Source organism: Mobula hypostoma, chromosome 31, assembly GCF_963921235.1.
Source record: "Mobula hypostoma chromosome 31, sMobHyp1.1, whole genome shotgun sequence".
Taxonomy (NCBI): Eukaryota; Metazoa; Chordata; class Chondrichthyes; order Myliobatiformes; family Myliobatidae; genus Mobula; species Mobula hypostoma.
Genome location: NC_086127.1, coordinates 5,098,256 through 5,120,168, shown reverse-complemented (window position 1 = coordinate 5,120,168; position 21,913 = coordinate 5,098,256). Strand labels below are relative to the sequence as shown.

Genomic DNA, 21,913 nt, shown 5'->3' with positions numbered 1-21,913 from the left:
CCATTCACCACCTCTCCCTCCCAAAATTCCTGTCAATGGACACATCTCTCAGACAAAGTCCAGATGAATATCTAGGACTAAAGGAGGGAAAGATCGTTCTATTCATTGACCCTCACAAACCCCATCACGAATACCTGAGCTCAGAGATCCTGCTGGGCTGGTGGTCAAACCCAGACCAGGCTCTCCTGTCATTGTTTCCTGGGCTTCCCAAGTTGTGTCTGACTGGGAATCTGTACCTGAGCTCACAGACCCTGCTGGGCTGGTGGTCAACCCTGGATCAGGCTCTCCAGTTACCAATCCCTGGCGTTCCCGACTTGTGTCCGACATAGGTTCTGCAGTAAGAAAAAATACAAAAGAAGGGTAAAGTAGTAAACAAGTTTTATGTTCAATCAGGTAGGAACTCAATGGCAGGAACTGGAGGCTCGTCCAGGTCAAATCTGTCCTCTTAAATACACACACTCCCCTCTCCTGTGCTCTTTAATACCTCCACCCTTGTCTCTCAAATCCTTCTCCTCACATCTCCCTCTCTCAGCATTCACTGTCTGCATCACTCTCTTGTCAGTCTCTCCCTCCCTCCCTCCAGTTGGAGTGTCACTCTCACTGATCTCTCTACCCAACTTTTCTGACAGTCATCACCCTCTCTTCACTCACCACATTCCTCCCACTCCAACATCCCACCTCCCTCTCCATCCCTCCCTCCTGTGTGTTTTCACCCATTTCCTTCTGTCCATGTACTGAATTAATCAAATCCCACTCCGTTCATTTCTATGTCTCATCAGTCACCGTGCAACTCCTCACAGTCATTCCTCCCTTCCTCTCTGTGACCATCCTCCCCTCTCACCTCCACTCCTCCCCTCCCTCCTGTGTCACTCTCAGTCACCCCACCCCTCTCTGTTCATTCCTCCACTCCTGCATTGCACCTCTCTCTCTATCCCTCTCACCCATTTTCTGCTGTCCACATACTGAGTTACTCATGACTAGAATCAACTCATTCCTAAACGAGGACCTGGACCCACTGTGATTTGCCTAACACAATCGGTCTACAAATCAAATCAAATTAAGGTTAATTATCATTCAAACCACACATGGATACAGCCAAAAGAGACAGCACTTCTCTGGGCACAAGATACAAAATATCGAAAGTAGCGAACATTCAAAAATGTTGAGTATGATCATTCAAAATATTGAGCAAAGAAGCATTTTCACTTGAAAAGGAAATCATATATCGTACAAGACCCTGAGAGACAATCTCCAGCAGTCGACGGTACTGTCTCCCGGCAGTGTACAGACACACGCAATCCAGCCTGTCAGTCCACTGCTCGAACACGGTCGGGCAGAGAGGGATGGAGTGACTGAGTGACACAGAGGGAGGGGAGGAGTGATGGAGGTGAGAGGGGAGGATGGTCACAGAGAGGAAGGGAGGATGACTGTGAGGAGTTGCACGGTGACTGATGAGACATAGAGACGACCGGAGTGGGGTTTGAGTAATTCAGTACGTGGACAGAAGGAAATGGGTGAAAACACAGGAGAGAAGGATGGAGAGAGAGGTGGGATGTTGGAGAGGGAGGACTGAGGTGGGTGAAGAGAAAGTGATGACTGTGTAAGGAGAGTTGGGCAGAGAGATCAGTGAGAGTGACACTCCAACTGGAGAGAAGGAAGGGGGGACTGACGAGAGAGTGATGCAGACAGAGTAAATGCCGAGAGAGGGCGATGTGACGAGAAGGATTCGAGATACAAGGGTGGAGGATTGGAGGAGGGGGAGCAGAGGGAGAGGATGGACAGGTGAGGAGAAGAGAAGGGCCAAAAGGGGAGCCAGGGTGGGAATGGAAATCGAGAGAAGTGGTAGGGGGTAGAAATTACTGGAAATTATAGAAATCAATGTTCATGTCATCAGGATGGAGGCTACCCAGAGGTGTTGCCCCACTATCCTGATTTTGGCCTCATCAGGTGAGTGGAGGAGTCCTTGGACTGACGTGTGGGAATGGGAGTGGGAAGTTGAATTGAAATGGGGAGCCACTGAGACAATTTGAAAAGGAGGTCTCAGATCTGGAGAGATAACAAAACCATCCAGTCCCTGTTCAGCAACTCTCCCTCGTGAATGTCTGTGACCAGTCACTACTCTCAGTCAAAGCCCAGATGAATATCTGGGGCTGAAGGACAGAAAGATCGTTCCCTTCAATAATCCCCACCACGGTTACCCGAGCTCAAGGACCCTGCTGGTCGGGGAGGGGTCAAACCCGGATCAGGCTCTCCAGTCACTGATATCCGGATTTCCTGAGCTGTGTCTGACTGGGAATCTGTACTGGAGCTCGCAGACCCTGCTGGGGTGGTGGTGAAAGCCAGACTCTCTGATCTTGGGGGTTCTGGAGTTGTGTCCGACTGAATAAGAAGAAACAGTGTGTAAGTCCTACGTCAGATCAGGAAGGAACTGAGTGGCAGGGAGCAGACGCTTAATTCCTGGTCAAATCTCCTTTTTGAAATACACATACTCCCCTCTCCTTTCCTGTTTAATACCTCCAACCCTTTTCTGCCAAATCCATCTTGTCACATGTCCCTCTCTCTGTCGGAATCACTCTCCTGTCTCTTCTTCCTTCCCTCCAGTTGGAGTGTCCCTTTCACTAATCTCTCCCCGTCTCCCCATCCCCTCGGCCTCTCCTTGTCTGCCCCTCCTCTTGGCCCCTCCCTCACTCCCACTCACCTCAGCCTCTCCGTCACTCCCCCTCACATGGCTTCTCCCTGTGAGCCGCTCCCCTTGGCCTCTCCCTCTCGCCTCGCTCTCTCCGTCGCCGGCTCCCCTCGGCCTCTCCCTGTCACCCACTCCCTATCTCTCCCTCCCCTCGGCTTCTCAACATCACTCCCACTCCCCTCTGCCACTCCCCGCCTGCCCATCACCTCAACCTCTCCCTGTGTCCCAATCACCTCGGCCTCTCACTGTTTCACTCTCCCCCTCCCCTCAGCCTCTCCCCGACTCCCCCTCCCCTTCGCCCCTCCCTTTCTCCCCCACACCTCGGGCACTCCCCATCTCCCCATCACCTCCGCCTCTCCCTGTCTCCCACCCCTTGGCCTCTCCCCACCTCCCCGGCCTATCACTGTTTCTCTCTCCCCCTCTGCTTGGCCTCCCCCTACCCTCGGATTCTCCCCGCCTCCCCCTACCTTCTGCGCCTCTATTTCTTCTCCACACCTTGGGCGCCCCCTCACTCCCTTTCCCCTCGTCCTCTCCCCACCTCCCCTTCCCCTCAGACTCTCACCGGCTCTCCCTCCCCGGCCTCTCCCCGCCTCCCCTTCCCCTCGGACTCTCACCGGCTCTCCCTCCCAGGCCTCTCCCCGCCTCTCCTTCCCCTCGGACTCTCACCGGCTCTCCCTCCCCGGCCTCTCCCCGCACCCCCTTCCCCTCGGACTCTCACCGGCTCTCCCGCCCATCAGCCTCTCCATCACTCCCACTCCCCTTGGCCTCTCCGTCACCCGCTCCCCTCTACTCTCAGTCTCTCCCTATCACCCGTTCCGTCTCTCCCTCCCCTCGGCCTCTCACTGTTTCCCTCTCCCCTTGGACTCTCCCCGCCTCCCCCTCCCTTTCTTCGCCACACCTTGGGCGCTCCCTGTTGTGGTGATATCATGTGTAAGAACGTGATCGGAGAGAGTTCTGAGCGTGCGCAATAATCTGAGAAAGATCGAGAAACAGCGAGAAGCATGGCACTGTAAGACACACGTGGTTTTGTTGCTGTTGTAAATAAGTTCTATTCATCCAGAATATGTTTCATTAATAGAAACCCACGGTACGTATTCATATAAAGGACACAACATAGTGTCAAAAGTCAGTCTGGAAAGATAATACGTTTACTATGGGAGAATCGAAGATGATCAGAAAAAAGAGTTCTCACTGTTTTGGTGTTTGCTAACAGTTTTACTAATGGAAGGGCTGCAACTGCCACTGACACTTCATTTGTCAGGGAACGTCGCTGAGAACTGGGGAAAATTTAAACAACGTCTTGAAATTTATTTATCAGCGATCGGAGCAGATAAAAAAACCAGAAAAAACGAAAGCTGCGATTCTACTCCACGTAATACGTGACGACACAATTGAGGTATATAACCACTTTACTTTTGAAAATGGAGATAATTTGAATCTAAAAGCGATAATGGACAAATTTGAAGCATTTTGTATACCAAAGCGTAATGTGACGTGTGACGGGATACTGAATTATCCCTATGAACTGTGCTTTTAAAGAGAGAGAGAGCTGTACAGCACAAACAACTTGTTATTTTGAGAGAGATAGAGATAGAGATAGAGATAGAGAGATAGATAGATAGATAGATAGAGATAGAGATAGAGAGAGAGACAGACAGATGGAGGGGGAGGGGGAGGGAGGGAGGGAGGGGAGGGGGAGGCAGGTGAAGGCTGCTCACAGTTTGTTCGGAATTCCTGCAAGGATACTGCCAGCTTCCGAGTTCCTATAGAGAGAGAAGGGAGGAGCTACTTGATGGACAGCTGGTGTTCAGCATGGTGAGATAAATACCAGGTCAGCTGGTTGTTAGACACACATGGTCCTGGACACTGGACGAGCTTTGTTGTGCCCACAGAAAGGTGGGTTTTTAGGGGATCGATCAGGAGAATCGATCAGTGGCTCTCGCAGTGTGGAAAAGGTGTGATCGGTGGGAAGTTATTAGTGTGGCCAACCCTCCCCGGGTTGATAGCTCCACCACATAAAACGGTCCCCTTGTTGTGGTCACATTCGGTGACTTCTAAAGGATTTCGGAGGACAACGGGAAGATCAACAACATCGGCTTACTCAAACAACCATGACTCCTCTCTCTCTCCATCACCACTCAACTAAATACCACAAACTGAACTGAAGTTTACCCATCACTGTAAGACTGTATCCATTTATCCCCTAGGCTTGAAGAAGCTTGGTTTTTATATTTCCACACTTATATATATTATCATTGCTAACCTGTTTGATTTATCTGAATTTATATCACTGTATTGCGTAGTTACTAATAAATAGAATTAATTAACAGCAATACCAGAGTCCAAGGTGTTTTCCATTTCTGCTGGTTCTTTAACCCATCACGGGTATGTGACAGACGTATGAGTGGTACAAATTCTTTACATGTCAGCAGAGAACTGGTCAAACAATTGATCTATTTGTTACGGACTTGACACACCACAGTAAAACATACGAGTTTGGAGAGCTGACAGAATCTCTCGTTAAAGACAGAATTGTTTGTGGCATCCTGGATAATGGTCTGAGAGAAAGACTGTTAAGAAACAAGATTTAGATTTGGAAAAAGCTTTGATGCTCTGCAGAGCTTCGGAAACCTTGACGTCACAGGCGAAAGAGCTTTCCACTGAGAGCAAGGTAGATGCTTTATTGAAACGCGAACATATTAGAAATAATAAAACGACAACAAAACCGACAGAGAGAAAGACCTTATCTGAGATTTTAAAAAGCTATGTGATCGCTGAGGGCGGCAGCAATGACCAAAACAGTGTCCAGCGTATGGGAAAATGTGCATACGCTGTTGCAGAAGTAGAAAGAAAATAAAGCAAGTAAATGCAGTGCTTGAAAATGAACGCGAAGAGTTTTATATATATGTTCTTTGTGAAAACAAACAAAGTAAGAATGGCTGGACTATTGCATTGCAAGTGAACCAAAACAATATTCTGTTTAAACTTGATACCCGAGCTCAGGTAAATGTTCTTGCAGAAACTGAGTTTAATGCATTAAAGCGAAGACCAAAGTTACATAAGACAAATATAAAAGTGACTGGGTATTCAGGTGCAGATATTCCAGTTAAAGGAATGTGTGGCAAAATAATCACATAAAAATATTGTGTACACGCTTTCATTTGTGGTGGTGCCAAGGAATGTACAGTCAATACTGGGTTTATCTGCCTGTGAGAGACTGAATTTGGTGAAAACAGCCTTGTCCTAGACAGTGACGCAGAGTCAGAATACAGTGACTTGATGAAAGAGCAAGAGAACAGAATTTGATTCCAGCGTGGCAAAAGTGAGAGAAGTCAAAGAAAGCTCCCAGACCCATCCCTTTGTTATCAGCATCTGACAAAGTATTGCCATCAAAACCAGGAGTTGCAATTTTGCCCTCTGGAAGTAACGCACATGCATCAGTGGGCCATGCATTCCATCACAATCTCACCTCTGCAGGAGGACAGAGGCCAAACTTGCTGGTACAGTACAATACTAATCTGAAGCCAAGGAGTGACATGAATCAGGATCCAATTGAAGAAGTGAAATCACAAGTGAAGGAATTGAGAAGTTTTTTGAAATGATGAAGTCTCAGCATAAAAAAGAGATTACACAGTTAATGAATGAATTAGATGAAGGAGATTCGTATTTCATTACAAATGGAAGTGGAAGGAATTAAGAAAGCTACAGTACTTCAAGTACAACCCAGATCATACATGGTCCAAACAGAAGAAGCAGTGTGAAGAAGAAATCACAAACACCTCAAGAAAGAGCCAACTTCAGATCTTCAGTTAAGAGACCAGACAAAACATGGAAATAACGACGAAACACAAGAACTGTGTGAACCACTTATAAGGTCCACTCGTGTTCATAAACCCCCAGAGAGACTGATAGAGACATGTTAGATTATGCATTTGTTTTGATCAATGTTGCTAATTATTTTCTTTTCAAGGAAAGGAAGATGTGGTGATATCATGTGTAAGAACGTGATTGGAGAGATTCTGAGCGTGCGCAATAATCTGAGAAAGATCGAGAAACAGCGAGAAGCATGGCACTGTAAGACCCATGTGATCTCGTTGTTGTAAATAGAAGTTCTATTCTTCCAGAATATGTTTCATTATTAGAAACCCATGGTACGTATTAATACAAAGGACACGACACCTGTCTCCCAGTCCCCACGGCTGCTCCGTACCTCACCATCCTCTCGGCCCCTCCCCTCGGCCTCTCCCCACCTTCCCCCTCCCCTCTGCCCCTTCCTTTCTTCCCCACACCTCAGACTCTCCCTGTCTCCCACTCCCCTCGGCCTCCCCTGTCACCCCCGCCTCTCGGTCTCTCACTGGCTCCCTCCCCTCGGCCTCTCCCTGTCTCCCCCCTCACTGTTTCCCTCTCCTCCTCCCCTCGGACACTGACTGTCTTAATCTCCCCCCCACCTCGGCCACTCCCTGTCATCCTCTCACCGTTTCCCCCTTCCCCTCTGCCTTGCAATGCCTCGCCCTCATCTCGGCCTATCACCGTCTCCCCCTCACTTTGGCCTCAGACTGTCTCCTCCTACCTCAGCCTCTCCCTGCCTCCTCCTGCTCTCGGCCTATCACTGATAGGCTTCTTCCTGTGTACCCCTTACCTCGGCCCCTCCCCATCTCCCCATCCCCTCGGCCACTCCCTGTCTCCCCCTCACCTCAGTCTCTACCTGACTTGCATCCCCTCAGCCTCTCCCACACCTCCCTCTCCCCTCGGATTCTCCCTTTCTCTCCCTCCCCTCGTCTCCCTATCTCCCCTTCCCCTCGGGCGCTCCCTATCTCACCGTCTCCTCTGCCCCTCCCCGTCTCCCCATCCCCTCCGTCCCTCCCTGTCACCATCTCCCTAACTCCCCCACCCTCGGCCTTGCAATGCCTCCCACTCCCCTCAGTCTATCACTGCCTCCACCCCCCCACCGCCTCTCACTGTGTCCCCCTCCCATTGGCCTCTCCCTGCCTCGGTCTCTCCTCAGTCTCTCCCTATCTTCCTCTCCCCTTGATCTCCCTTCATCTTCCTCTACACTTGGTACGTCACTCTCCCTCTCCCCTCACTCTCACCACTGCTCCCTCCATTCCCTGTCAGTCTCAGCCTCCCTCACTCCAGGGGATGGGTAGACACTCTCCCGGCAGCTGACACAACACTGTGGGCCGAAGGGCCTGTGCTGTGCTGTACTGTTCTGTGTTCTATGATCTCTGTCTCAGGTCAGACTGGGCAGTTTCATTCTGACCCAGGTGTGAAGGAGGATACGGGAAAGGTGATCACAGACCACGGGCAGGGCAGCCGACTGGAAAACTCAGCCCGTGTTGTGTGTTGGTGACTCAGGACGTCCCAGAATTTCCCCACAACTACCACACTGCTGTGTCACTGGGGAACGGTGACCTACCTGTACAGTACACAGCATAATACCAGGCTGCTGGCCCCAGCTGATACACAAAGTAACCGGAGCAGTTTTTCACCCTGATCTCCAGGCTCCAGTAACAGGTGTCTTCACCCACAGTGAAGCAGACAGTCCTGGTCACCTCCCCCTCTTCCACGTTGGAATGGGAACCTGGAATGAGATTTATAAACACTGTAAAATGTACCCGGTCCCACAGTACAGTGGGGAATGTGAATCAGGACCCACTGTAAATCAGTGGTTCACAACCCACGGTCCGGTCCGGCCTCAGTCAGCACTGAGCTGCTGCCCTCTCCCTCTCCACCCCACCCTCCCCACAGCAGCACCTTAATCTTCTGAATGAGCCTCCCACGAGGGACCTTGTCAAACGTCTGGGGGATGTCACTGAAACCTATTGAATATTGAAAGGCCTAGATAGAGCAGACATGGAGAGGGTGTTTCCTATAGTGGGGGAGTCTGGGACCAGAGGGCACAGCCTCAGAACACAAAAACCTCCCTTTAGAACAGAGATGAGAGAGAATTTCTTTAGCCAGAAGGTGGTGAGTCTGTGGAATTCATTGCCACAAATGTCTGTGGAGGTCACGTCATTCATAAATGTAAAGTGGAGGTTGAGAGGTTTTTTTGATTGGTGAGGGTGTCATTTGTGACTGTCCCTCATTCATCCACGGTCTTCCCAATGCTCATAAGTCCCATCCATAAGAATCCTCTCCACTGCCTTCCCTACCACTGACGTGAGACTTACTGGTCAGAGAGTCACAGAAAGCTACAGCACAGAAACAGGCCCTTCGGCCCATCCAGTCCATGCTGAACCATTTAAACTGCCTTGTCCCATCAACCTGCACCCAGACCATAGCCGTCCATCTCTCCCATCCATGTATCAACCAAACTTCTCTTACACATTGAAATCAAACTGGCATCCACCACTTGCTCAGGCAGCTCGTTCAACACTGTAGTTTCCAGGATTATTCCTGTTTCCCGACATTCAACAGAAGTTTAAATCTGTTTTATTTATTTATTTATCTATTTGGCAATAAAACACGGAGTAGGGCCTACTGACCCTCTGAGCTACACTGTCTCTGCAACTCTCGAGATTCCCGAGAAACCCGATCGTCATCATGGGACAATTTACAGTGACTGATGAACCCACCCGGTACGTCTTTGGACTGTGGGAGGAAACCGGAGAACCCGGGGAAAACCCATGCATTCCATGGGGAGGATGGACAGAGACCCCTTACAGATGACACTGGAATTGAACTCTGAACTCCGACAACCCGAGCTGTAACAGTGATGCACTAACCACTACGTTACCATGGCAACCATTAATTTATCCCACTAATTGGTGAACGATGATGTCTGCAGACTCCCCCAACTTCCTGGAGATTGCCCCACCACTGAAATGAGTCTGGGGTCATTGAAACTCCTCCGGGTCGTATCCAGAATGGGGTCAGTGGGCAGATCAGTTCTGTAACCCAACTCCAGGAAGTTGTCACTCCTCCACCGGACTCCATTACGATACATGACCGTAGAGCAGTCTGAGTGACTGTGGGGAGACCTCTCAGGGAGATGGGGTTCTGTGTCCATGCTCAGGTCCTCTGAAGATATTCAGGTTGTTATTGTGACCCTCCCCAAAAATAGCCGAGCCCCACTGATGTAAGTTTTATCCCTACCGTTTAACCAGCCTGGGTAGTACCCGGAGCAGCGATACTTTGGAACGACCGACTCGGGAATCTTCCATCCTCCGGAACTGAAACAACAATCAGAGAGTCAGTCCCTGATCTGAGGGAGTTTATTCACTCAGAGAGACATGGAAAATTACACTCACCCTGTCCGTACCCTGTCTCTGGTCAGTAACACCCCAATCCTGGGAATTCCCTCTCTGTTGTACCTCCCCCTTGTCTCTACCCTGAGAATGTGGGATCTCCCCTCTCCCTGTATTTACTCCCCATCTCAGTGTAGTCACTGATGATCCCGGTCTCCCTGCATTTCCCATTCACACACCCCTTGTTCCCCTGTTTACATTCCCCTTCTGTGTCCAGTTTCTCAGTGATTATCTCCTCACTTTACCTGTTAAATCTGTACCATCTCACTGCAAGATTTCGATCATCCATCAACTCTCCACTGGTACACTCAGTGTTGGAACAATCCGCGCTCCTCCAGGGCTGATCCAGGACGGTGTGGTTTACACACGGATCACCGAGTGTGGAGTCTGTGACTGAGGGACAGAACGATGTTCAGTGTTAAATGTACAGCTCACGTTCCCCATCCTCTTTCTGTGCTAACCACAACCCCCATCCTGAACTAACTGGTGGGGGGAGGGCAGGGAGGCTAGTTGGAAGGTGATAGGTGAAGCCAAGTGGGTGGGAAAGGTCGAGGGCTGGAGAAGAAAGAATCTGATCGGAGAGGAGAGTGGACAATCGGAGGAATGACAGGATGAGGGACCCAGGGTGAAGTAATAGTTTGGTGCTAAGAAGTAAAAGGTCACATTGGGAGTAGGTGAAGGGGGAGTAGAATTTTGTTCACCGGAAGGAGAAATCGGTATTTGTACCATTTGGTTGGAGGCTACGGAGAACGAATATAAGGTGTTGCTCCTCGACTTTAAGGGGAATCATCTTGGCACAAGACAAGGCTACAGATCAACAACATTGGAAAGGGATTGGGAATTGGAATTTAAATGTTTGGTAATCGGTTAGTCCCGTTTATGGCGGATGGTGTGGAGGTGCTTGAGAAGCTGTCCCCAGTTTACGATGAGTCTCTCCAATGTAGAGGAGGCCACATTGGGAACAATAGACGGCCCCGACAGATTCAGTGAAGTGATGCCTCACCTGGAAGGAGTGTTTGGGGCCCTCAATGGAGGTGAGGGAGGAGGTGAATGGGCAGGTACAGGGATAAGAGCCTGGAGGGAGATTAGTGGGGAGGGACACATGGACAAGGGAATCGTGGAGAGAGCGATCCCTGCAGACAGTGATGGGCAGGGGGAGGAAAAGATATGTTTAGCAGTCAGGTCCCTTTGGAGATTGAGGATATTGTGGAGGATAGTGTGTTGGATGTGGAGACTGAAGTGGTGGTAGGTGAGGACGAGGGACTCGGGAAGATGGAGTGATGAAGATGAGGCCACCCACAAGGTGGAGGAGGAAGACCTCATTTTCCATCTGGGTACCCTCCAACCTGATGGTATAAATATCGATTTCACTTTCCAGTGAACAAAATTTGCTGCCTGACCTGCTGAGTTTCTCCAGCATTGTGTGTGTGAGTGTGTAGCTACATATTACTATACAATACCCTGAAATTCTTCTTCCCGGCATTCACAGTGGAACAAAGAAATACAACAGAATCAATGAAAAACTACACACAAACACAGACTGACAAGCAACAAATGTGCAATAGAAATCAAAAAGACAGTATCCATCAGTCGGGATCCCCACCACCCAGGACATGTCCTCTTCTCATTACCACCATCAGAGAGGAGGTACAGGAGCCTGAAGACACACACTCAACATTTCAGGAACAGCTTCTTCCCCTCCACCATCAGATTTCTGAACGGACAGTGAACCCATGAACATTACCTCACTATTTTTGCTCTCTTTCTACACTACATATTTATTTTCTATGTATTTGTTATTGTAACTTGTGTATTGCTCTGTACTGCAGCTGCTAAACTACAAAATTCATAACATTTGTCAGTGATAATGAACCTGATTCTGATTCTGTGTTCTAGTACATGGAACATAGAACAGTACAGCACAGAAACAGGCCCTTCGGCCCACAATGTTGTGCTGAACCAGATAAAAAACAGATCAAAAACACCCAAACACTAATCCCTTCAGATGTTCCCACAAACAATGATCTCACTTTAAGGACCTTATCTTGTTATTTCATGTTCTCGTTATTTATTGCTATCTATTTATATTTGCATTTACACAGTTTGTTGCCTTCTGGAATCTACTTGATCTTTCATTGATCCTGTTATAGTCACTATTCTATAGATTTGCTGCAAATGCCCACAGGAAAATGAATCTCAGGGTTGTATGTGGTGATAGATGTACTCTGATAATAAAGTTTACTTTGACTTTACTTTGAGCTTTTCCCTCCCACCCACACAATGTCCCCATCCCTACATCTTCCTCACATCAAAGTCCCTATCAAAGTGTCTCTTAAAAGCCTCGAATGTATTTGCATCTACAACCAGACCAGGCAGCACATTCAGGCATCCACCACTCTCTGAGGAAAAAAACTTACCTCTCACATCCCTCTTGACCCTACCCCCTCTCACCCTCAATACCTGCACTCTGGTATTTGACATTTCAACCCTGGGAAAGAGATACTCTCTGTCCACTCTATCTCTGCCTCTTCGATGTTATAAACCTTATGTGATCTCCCCTCAGCCTCCGATGCTCCAGAGAAAACAACCCAAGTTTATCCTGCCTCTCATGATAGCACATGCCCTCTAAACCAGACAGTATCCTGGTAAACAACAGGAATTCTGCAGATGCTGGAAATTCAAGCAACATACATCAAAGTTGCTGGTAAATGCAGCAGGCCAAGCAGCATCTATAGGAAGAGGTGCAGTCGACGTTTCAGGCCGAGACCCTTCGTCAGGACTAACTGAAGGAAGAGTGAGTAAGGGATTTGAAAGCTGGAGGGGGAGGGGGAGATGCAAAATGATAGGAGAAGATAGGAGGGGGAGGGATGGAGCCAAGAGCTGGACAGGTGATAGGCAAAAGGGGATACGAGAGGATCATGGGACAGGAGGTCCGGGAAGAAAGACGGGGGGGGGTGACCCAGAGGATGGGCAAGAGGTATATTCAGAGGGACAGAGGGAGAAAAAGGAGAGTGAGAGAAAGAATGTGTGCATAAAACTGAGTAACAGATGGGGTACGAGGGGGAGGTGGGGCCTTAGCGGAAGTTAGAAAAGTTGATGTTCATGCCATCAGGTTGGAGGCTACCCAGACGGAATATAAGGTGTTGTTCCTCCAACCTGAGTGTGGCTTTATCTTTACAGTAGAGGAGGCCGTGGATAGACATGTCAGAATGGGAATGGGATGTGGAATTAAAATGTGTGGCCACTGGGAGATCCTGCTTTCTCTGGCGGACAGAGCGTAGATGTTCAGCAAAGCGGTCTCCCACTCTGCGTCGGGTCTCGCCAATATATAAAAGGCCACATCGGGAGCACCGGACGCAGTATATCACCCCAGTCGACTCACAGGTGAAGTGATGCCTCACCTGGAAGGACTGTTTGGGGCCCTGAATGGTGGTAAGGGAGGAAGTGTAAGGGCATGTGTAGCACTTGTTCCGCTTACACGGATAAGTGCCAGGAGGGAGATCAGTGGGGAGGGATGGGGGGGACGAATGGACAAGGGAGTTGTGTAGGGAGCGATCCCTGCGGAATGCGGGGGGGGGGGGAGGGAAAGATGTGCTTAGTGGTGGGATCCCGTTGGAGGTGGCGGAAGTTACGGAGAATAATATGTTGGACCCGGAGGCTGGTGGGGTGGTAGGTGAGGACCAGGGGAACCCTATTCCTAGTGGGGTGGTGGGAGGATGGAGTGAGAGCAGATGTACGTGAAATGGGGGAGATGCGTTTAAGAGCAGAGTTGATAGTTTAGTGGTGGGATCCCATTGGAGGTGGCGGAAGTTACGGAGAATAATATGTTGGACCCAGAGGCTGGTGAATAATATGTTGGACCCGGAGTATCCTGGTAAACAAACATCAGCATTCCATAAGCCTTCTGAACCACCTTATTGAACTCTGAGCCACTTACAAGGAGTTCTGAACTTGGATCCAAGATCTCTCTGCTCAGCAACACTGTTGAGGACCTTGACCTCAACATGCCAAACTTTGATTAGTAACTTTCCAGTGATCTATTGTGTTCTTTTTCATTAATTGTCGTGAAGAGATATGTGGCTCTTGTTCCTTGACACAAAAAATCTACTGTCACTGATTAAATGGACTTTCAAATTCAACGGTATACACGTATCCTGCCAAACAACACAACCTTCCTCTGGACCAAGGTGCAGAACACAGCACATATAACTCACAACAACACATCAAGTAATATTACCACAAATAAATTAACAAATTATAAAACATATTCCAGAAGACTGACATTTAGCACAAGGTGCATTTCAAAGTTCAGAGTAAATTTATTATCAAAGTACAGATATGTCACCATATACAACCCTGAGATTCAATTTCTTGTGGGCATATTCAATAAATCTATAGAATAATAACCACAACAGAATCAATGAAAGACCGACCAGTTAGGCCATTCAACCAGAGTGCAGAAGACAACAAACTGTGCAAATACAAAAAGAAGAAATAATAAAGATAAATAAATAGGCAATAAATATCAATGTCATGAGATGAAGAGTCCTTGAAAGTGAGTCCATAGGCTGTGGGAACATTTCAATGACGGGGTGAGTGAAGTTGAGTGAACTTTTCCCCTGTGCCGTGCAATAGATTTTCGAGCCGTTTCACAGACACCCGGTTCACCTGTCCTTTGTGAGGCCGGGAGGAGTCAGTGTACAATGTTTATATGAAGTGTGAGAGGTTGCAGCCCCTGTTTGAGTATCTGAAGGGGCTGCTGCTCACGTTTTGGTTGTACTTCAGCCTTGTGCTCCTGATATATGGTCACCCAGTACGGAGGGGTTGGGATGCTCAGAGAATCTACTGGTGGGCTTGTTCCTGGACCTGGCCAAGATGGCCATTCGTGGGTCCAGGCAGTCAAGGGCTCTGCCCAGGCTGAATGTCTGTCTCTCTTCTGGGGTGACCATCATGTAGAGATGGAGCATGTGATCACTATGGGTACAGGGGGGATTTCCTGGGATGGTGGGTCCTCCAGGGAATTGAGTGTTTTGTAGATAGGAATCGCATAAAATCCAAAGCATGAATTAGGGAGTGGGATAAACCCCTGACAAAACATTCTACACTGGGCTGTGTATAGGACACACAAGCTCAGCAGGTCAGGCAGCATCTATGGAGAGAAACAAAGAGTCAACATTTCGGATCTCCTCAGCCCTTTATCTTTTCCACCCATCACCTCCCAGCCTCTCACTTCACCCTCCCACTCACTCACCTTCCCCCTCGCCTGGCTCCACCTATCACCTCCCAGCCTCTCACTTCACCCTCCCACTCACTCACCTTCCCCCTCGCCTGGCTCCACCTATCACCTCCCAGCCTCTCACTTCACCCTCCCACTCACTCACCTTCCCCCTCGCCTGGCTCCACCTATCACCTCCCAGCCTCTCACTTCACCCTCCCACTCACTCACCTTCTCCCTCGCCTGGCTCCACCTATCACCTCCCAGCCTCTCACTTCACCCTCCCACTCACCTTCTCCCTCGCCTGGCTCCACCTATCACCTCCCAGCCTCTCACTTCACCCTCCCACTCACTCACCTTCCCCCTCGCCTGGCTCCACCTATCACCTCCCAGCCTCTCACTTCACCCTCCCACTCACTCACCTTCCCCCTCGCCTGGCTCCACCTATCACCCCCCAGCCTCTCACTTCACCCTCCCACTCACTCACCTTCCCCCTCGCCTGGCTCCACCTATCACCCCCCAGCCTCTCACTTCACCCTCCCACTCACTCACCTTCCCCCTCGCCTGGCTCCACCTCTCACTTCACCCTCCCAGCCTCTCACTTCACCCTCCCACTCACTCACCTTCCCCCTCGCCTGGCTCCACCTATCACCTCCCAGCCTCTCACTTCACCCTCCCACTCACTCACCTTCCCCCTCGCCTGGCTCCACCTATCACCCCCCAGCCTCTCACTTCACCCTCCCACTCACTCACCTTCCCCCTCGCCTGGCTCCACCTATCACCTCCCAGCCTCTCACTTCACCCTCCCACTCACTCACCTTCCCCCTCGCCTGGCTCCACCTATCACCTCCCAGCCTCTCACTTCACCCTCCCACTCACTCACCTTCCCCCTCGCCTGGCTCCACCCACCACCTCCCAGCCTCTCACTTCACCCTCCCACTCACTCACCTTCCCCCTCGCCTGGCTCCACCTATCACCTCCCAGCCTGTACTGCTTCTCTTCCCCCAACATTCTGATTTCCATTTCTTCCCCCGTCCTTTCCAGTGCTGATGAAGGGTCTCAGCACAAAACGTCCACTGTTCATGGATGCTGCCTGACCTGCTGAGTTTCTCCAGCATTTTCCGTAGATTTTCAGCATCTGCAGAATCTGTGTTTGTAACTGACATAGGCAGAAGGTAAGCACCTCTTTCACCTCAGATGATTGAAGAAGGTTGGTCTGGTCCACAAATCATAAGGACTTTCTACAGGGGCACAATTGAGAGCATCCTGACTGGCTGCATCACTGCCTGGTATGGGAACTGTACTTCCCTCAATCGCAGGACTCTGCAGAGAGTGGTGTGGACAGCCCAGTGCATCTGTAGATGTGAACTTCCCACTATTCAGGATATTTACAAAGACAGGTGTGTAAAAAGGGCCTGAAGGATCATTGGGGACCCAAGTCACCCCAACCACAAACTATTCCAGCTACTACCATTTGGGAAACGGTACTGCAGCATAAAAGCCAGGACCACAGGCTCCAGGACAGCTTCTTCCACCAGGCCATCAGACTGATTAATTCACACTGATACAGCTGTATTTCTATGTTATATTTACTGTCCTGTTGGACATACTATTTATTACAAATTACTATAAATTGCACATTACCTCTTCAGACAGAGACATAATGTAAAGATTTTTACTTATGTATGTGAAGGATGTAAGAAATAAAGTCAATTCAATTCTCCATCTTTCTCTACCTTCATCCCCCCTCTGACTTCCTCGAACTCCCTCTCCCCTCAGTCTCTGTCTACCTCCCTCACACCTTGACGTCGTCCTCATCCCTCAGCCTCTCCCTACCCCTCTCTCCCCTCCTTAACTCCATCTACCCTAGACCGCTCTCTGCCTCCCTCCCCCCTTGGTCTCCCTCTCTATCTCCACCTCCCCTCGGACACCACAACCTCACCCTCACGCCTCCTTATTTCTTCACCCTCTCGGCTTCCTCCAACCATCCTCTCCCCTCAGTCTCTGCCTCCTTTCCTATCCCCTCGGTCCCTCGCTACCTACTTCTAGCCTTGGATTTTCCCAACCTCTCCATCCCCTTAGTCTCTGTGTACGTCCCTCTTCCCTCAGTCTCTCACTAACCACTTCTCCTTCCCTACCTCCCTCTCCCCTTGGTGTCCCCCTCCCTCTAACCTCAAGCTCACCCTAACTCCCTCTTCCCATCGGTCTCACCCCAACACCCTCTACTTGTGGATTCTCCTCATGTTCTCCCCACTGTTTCTCCCTACTTTATTCAGGCCACAGCCTCTCCATACCTCCATCTCTCCTCAGACTCTCCCTACCTCCATCTCCCCTCAGACTCTCCCTACCTCCATCTCCCCTCAGACTCTCCCTACCTCCATCTCTCCTCAGACTCTCCCTCCCTCCCTCTCCCCTCGGACTCTCCATACCTCCATCTTCCCTCAGACTCTCCCTACCTCCCTCTCCCCTCACTCTCAGTGACTCCCTCTCCCCTCGGACTCTCACTGACTCCCTCTCCCCTCGGACTCTCACAGCCTCCCTCGCCCCTCGGACTCTCAGTGCGTCCCTCGCCCCTCGGACTCTCACCGCCTCCCTCGCCCCTCGGACTCTCACCGCCTCCCTCGCCCCTCGGACTCTCACCGAATCCGTCTCCCCTCGGACTCCCACCGACTCCCTCTCCCCTCACTCTCACCGACTACCTCTACCCTCGGACTCTCACTGACTCCCCCTCCCCTCGGACCCTCACGAACTGCCTCTCCCCTCGGACACTCACTGACTCCCTCAGACTCTTACAGCCTCCCTCTCCCCTCGGACACTCACTAACTCCCTCGCCCCTCACTCTCACTAACTCTCTCTCCCCTTGGACACTCACTAACTCCCTCTCCCCTCATTCTCACTAACTCCCTCTCCCCTCGGACTCTCACTAACTCCCTCGCCCCTCAATCTCACAAATTCCCTCTCCCCTCACTCTCACTAACTCCCTCTCCCATCGGACACTCACTGACTCCCTCTCCCCTTACTCTCACTGACTCCCTCTCCCCTCACTCTCACTGACTCCCTCTCCCCTCACTCGCACTGACTCCCTCTCCCCTCACTCGCACTGACTCCCTCTCCCCTCGGACTCTCACTAACTCCCTCGCCCCTCGCTCTCACTGCCTCCCTCGCCCCTCAGACTCTCACCACCTCCCTCGCCCCTCGGACTCTCACCACCTCTCTCGCCCCTCGGACACTCAGTAACTCCCTCGTCCCTCACTCTCACTGCCTCCCTCGCCCCTCGGACTCTCACCACCTCCCTCGCCCCTCGGACAGTCAGTAACTCCCTCGTCCCTCACTCTCACTAACTCTCTCTCCCCTCACTCTCACCAACTTCCTCTCCCCTGGACACTCACTAACTCCCTCTCCCCTCACTCTCACTAACTCCCTCTCCCCTCACTCTCACTGACTCCCTCTCCCCTCGGACTCTCACCGACTCCCTCTCCCCTCGGACTCTCACCGACTCCCTCTCCCCTCGGACTCTCACTGACTCCCTCTCCCCTCAGACTCTCACCGATTCCCTCGCCGCTCGGACACTCAGTAACTCCCTCGTCCTTCACTCTCACTAACTCCCTCTCCCCTCACTCTCACTGACTCCCTCGCCCCTCGGACTCTCACCGCATCCCTCGCCCCTCGGACTCTCACCGCCTCCCTCGCCCCTCGTTCACTCAGTAACTCCCTCGTCCCTCACTCTCACTAACTCTCTCTCCCCTCACTCTCACTAACTCCCTCTCCCCTGGACACTCACTAACTCCCTCTCCCCTCACTCTCACTAACTCCCTCTCCCCTCGGACTCTCACCGCCTCCCTCGCCCCTCGGACTCTCACGGACTCCCCTCACTCTCAATGGCTCCCTCTCTCCTCACTCTCACTAACTCCCTCTCCCCTCACACTCACTAACTCCCTCTCCCCTCCGACTCTCACTAAATCCCTCTCCCCTCACTCTCACTATCTCCCTCTCCCCTCGGACTCTCACCGACTCCCTCTCCCCTTGGACTCTCACTGATTCCCTCTCCCCTCACTTTCACTGACTCCCTCTCCCTTCACTCTCACTGACTCCCTCTCCCCTCGGACTCTCATTGACTCCTCTCCCCTCACTCTCACTGACTCCCTCTCCCCTCACTCTCACTAACTCCCTCTCCCCTCGGACTCTCACTGACTCCCTCTCCCCTCACTCTCACTAACTCTCTCTCCCCTCGGACTCTCACTAACTCCCTCTCCCCTCGGACTCTCACTAACTCCCTCTCCCCTCGGACTCTCACTAACTCCCTCTCCCCTCGGACTCTCACTAACTGCCTCTCCCCTGGAACTCTCACTAACTGCCTCTCCCCTCGGACTCTCACTATCTCCCCTCTCCCCTCAGTTTTTCCTGCTCCCTGTTCCTTCAGTTTCTTCCCATCTCGCTCACCCTCGGTCTCACTGTAACTCCCTCTCTACTAGGTTTCTCCCCACCTCATTCACCCCTCATTCTCTCCCTACCTCATTCGCTCTTCTGTACCTCCTTACCTTACTCTCCCCTCGGTCTCTCCCCAGCTCATTTGCCCCTCGCTCTGCCAAACTCCATTACCCCTTGGTCTCTGTCTACCTCCTTCTCCCCTCGTCTCTCCCTACCACCCTCTGCCTTGGTCTCTCCCTACCTCCCTTTCCCCTCTGTGTCTCATTACCTCCCTCTCCCCTTGGTCTCTCCCTACCTCGGTCTCCCTTCAGACCATCCCTACCCCCATCTCCCTTGGTCACTTGCTAACTCCCCCTCTACGGTCTCTCCCTACTACCCTCCACCCCGGGTCTCCCCCCATCTGCCTCTCCTCTTGGTGTCATACACAGTGCTTTGAAAAAACATTCAGTCCCCACAACTATTTTCATATATTACTCTCTCAATTTCTAAATTTATCCAAGTAGGATATTTTGAGCCAATCTATAAAACATTGTGCACCATGTCAAATCAAAAGAAAGTTCCAAATCTGGTCAACAATTTGCTGAAAATTAAAGACCAAAATTGTGAGGCTGAAAAAGTATTCATCCCCTTTGCAATTACTACGCTAACTTTCCTCAGGTGCAATACTGTATATTCCCTGACCAACTCACCCAATTTGCTGATGTAGAAAATTGGAGTATTGTTTCAATAAATACCCCTTCTCCTGGTAAGGGCCAACAGTATGGTAGATTTTCAACAGACCAAACCAAAATGAAGACTAAAGAGCATTCAAGACAAGTCAGGGAAGTGATAATATTGAAGCACAAATCTGGGGAAGGGTACAGGACCATCTCAAAGGCACTGAACACACCTCAGAACTCAGTGTAGTCCATCGTGAAACACTGGAAAAAATACAAAACCACAGCCACACCACCTAGGTCAGGTGATCCCTCTAAACTTAATCATTGGAGAAGATTGGCACTTGTAAGAGAGGCTTCTGTGACAACGACAGTCACTCTGAGTGAGCTGCAGGAGTCAGTGGCTGCAACTGGAGATGAATTTCATGGCTCCACAATCTTTAAAGCCTTGCACAAAACAAGTATTTATGGAAGAATGGCAAAGCAGCAGCCGTGGCTAAAAAAGCTTACGCTTGCCTGTAAAGACTGCAAAGAGTCACACAGAAGAAACTGTAATAGTGTGGAAGGAGGTCTTGTGCTCCGATGTGACTAAAGTGGAACTTTTTGGCCTCAGCACAAAGCTGTAAGTGAAGCGAAAATTTAATATTGTGCATCAGGTAGCCCAACCAGTACTGGAAATTATGGTATCCCCATCATGCTATGAAGATGATTTTCAGCAGAAGAGACCAGAAATCTGCTCAGGATTGATGGGAAGATGAATGCTGCTAAATACAGAGAGATCCTGGATAAAAACTTGTGAGCCTCTGCGAGAAATGTTAAACCGGGGAGGAAGTTCATCTTTCAGCAGGACAACAATGCAAATCACAGTGCCAGAGTAACCATGGAGTGGCTTCAAATGAAGAAAATTGATGTCCTTGAGTGGCCCAGTCAGAGTCCTGACCTTAACCCGATCAAACACTCTGATTGCTGTCCACCAGCTCTCCCAACTAACCTGGCACAGCTTGAGAAAATTTGCAAGGAGGCATGGGCAAACCTTGCTCCGTCACGTTGTGCACAGTTAATAGAGATTTATCTAAAAAGACTACTGGCTGTAACAGCTGTGAGAGGTGGTTCAACTGAGCTCTGAGCAAAGGGGGATGAATGCTTTTGAACTGGTGACATTTCAGTTTGAGAATTTTAAGTTTATCATGTTTCATAACTTTCCCTGTTGTTTGGGCTCTACTGTGGAAAAAGCAGCATGTGATTCACAAATAAAAATTCTCAGTTAAATTGATCAAAATCCCTGGTTGTAACATTCATGTATGTGATCAAAGGGTAGGGGGCTGAATATTTTTACAAGGCACTCCATGTACTTTGATGAAAACTTTTCTTTGAAATTTGACGGACGACCGTCCAGTTGCACTCACATCTACTGTGATGAAGTACCTTGAGAGGTTAGTCATGGTCAGAATCAATTCCAGCCTAAGCAAGGACCTGGACCCACTGCAATTTGCCATTCACCACAACAGGTCTACAGTGGATACAATCTCTATAGTTTGAAAATACATGTTTATCTCCAGCTTTGTATATTGGAATGACCTTGGCTATTTTCATTTAATTGGGAAATTTTCCAGCAATCAAAGACTGATTACAAATATGAGTCAGTGGTTTCACAACACAGTCAATGATGTTTTTAATTAAA

The 21,913-nt window shown here is 50.1% G+C and overlaps 1 protein-coding gene across 1 annotated transcript in view; it reads right to left on the bottom strand.

Moving 5' to 3' along the window:
- Positions 1-21,913, bottom strand: part of LOC134339922 (oncoprotein-induced transcript 3 protein-like) — a 49,525-nt gene that overhangs the window by 12,518 nt on the left and 15,094 nt on the right. Inside the window, exons 4-7 of the mRNA XM_063036710.1 lie at positions 10,179-10,320; positions 9,782-9,858; positions 8,103-8,267; positions 135-332 (exon numbers count right to left, since the gene is read on the bottom strand). Of these exons, the coding sequence (XP_062892780.1) occupies positions 135-332; positions 8,103-8,267; positions 9,782-9,858; positions 10,179-10,320 (582 nt within the window). The remainder of the gene's footprint in view (positions 1-134; positions 333-8,102; positions 8,268-9,781; positions 9,859-10,178; positions 10,321-21,913) is intronic.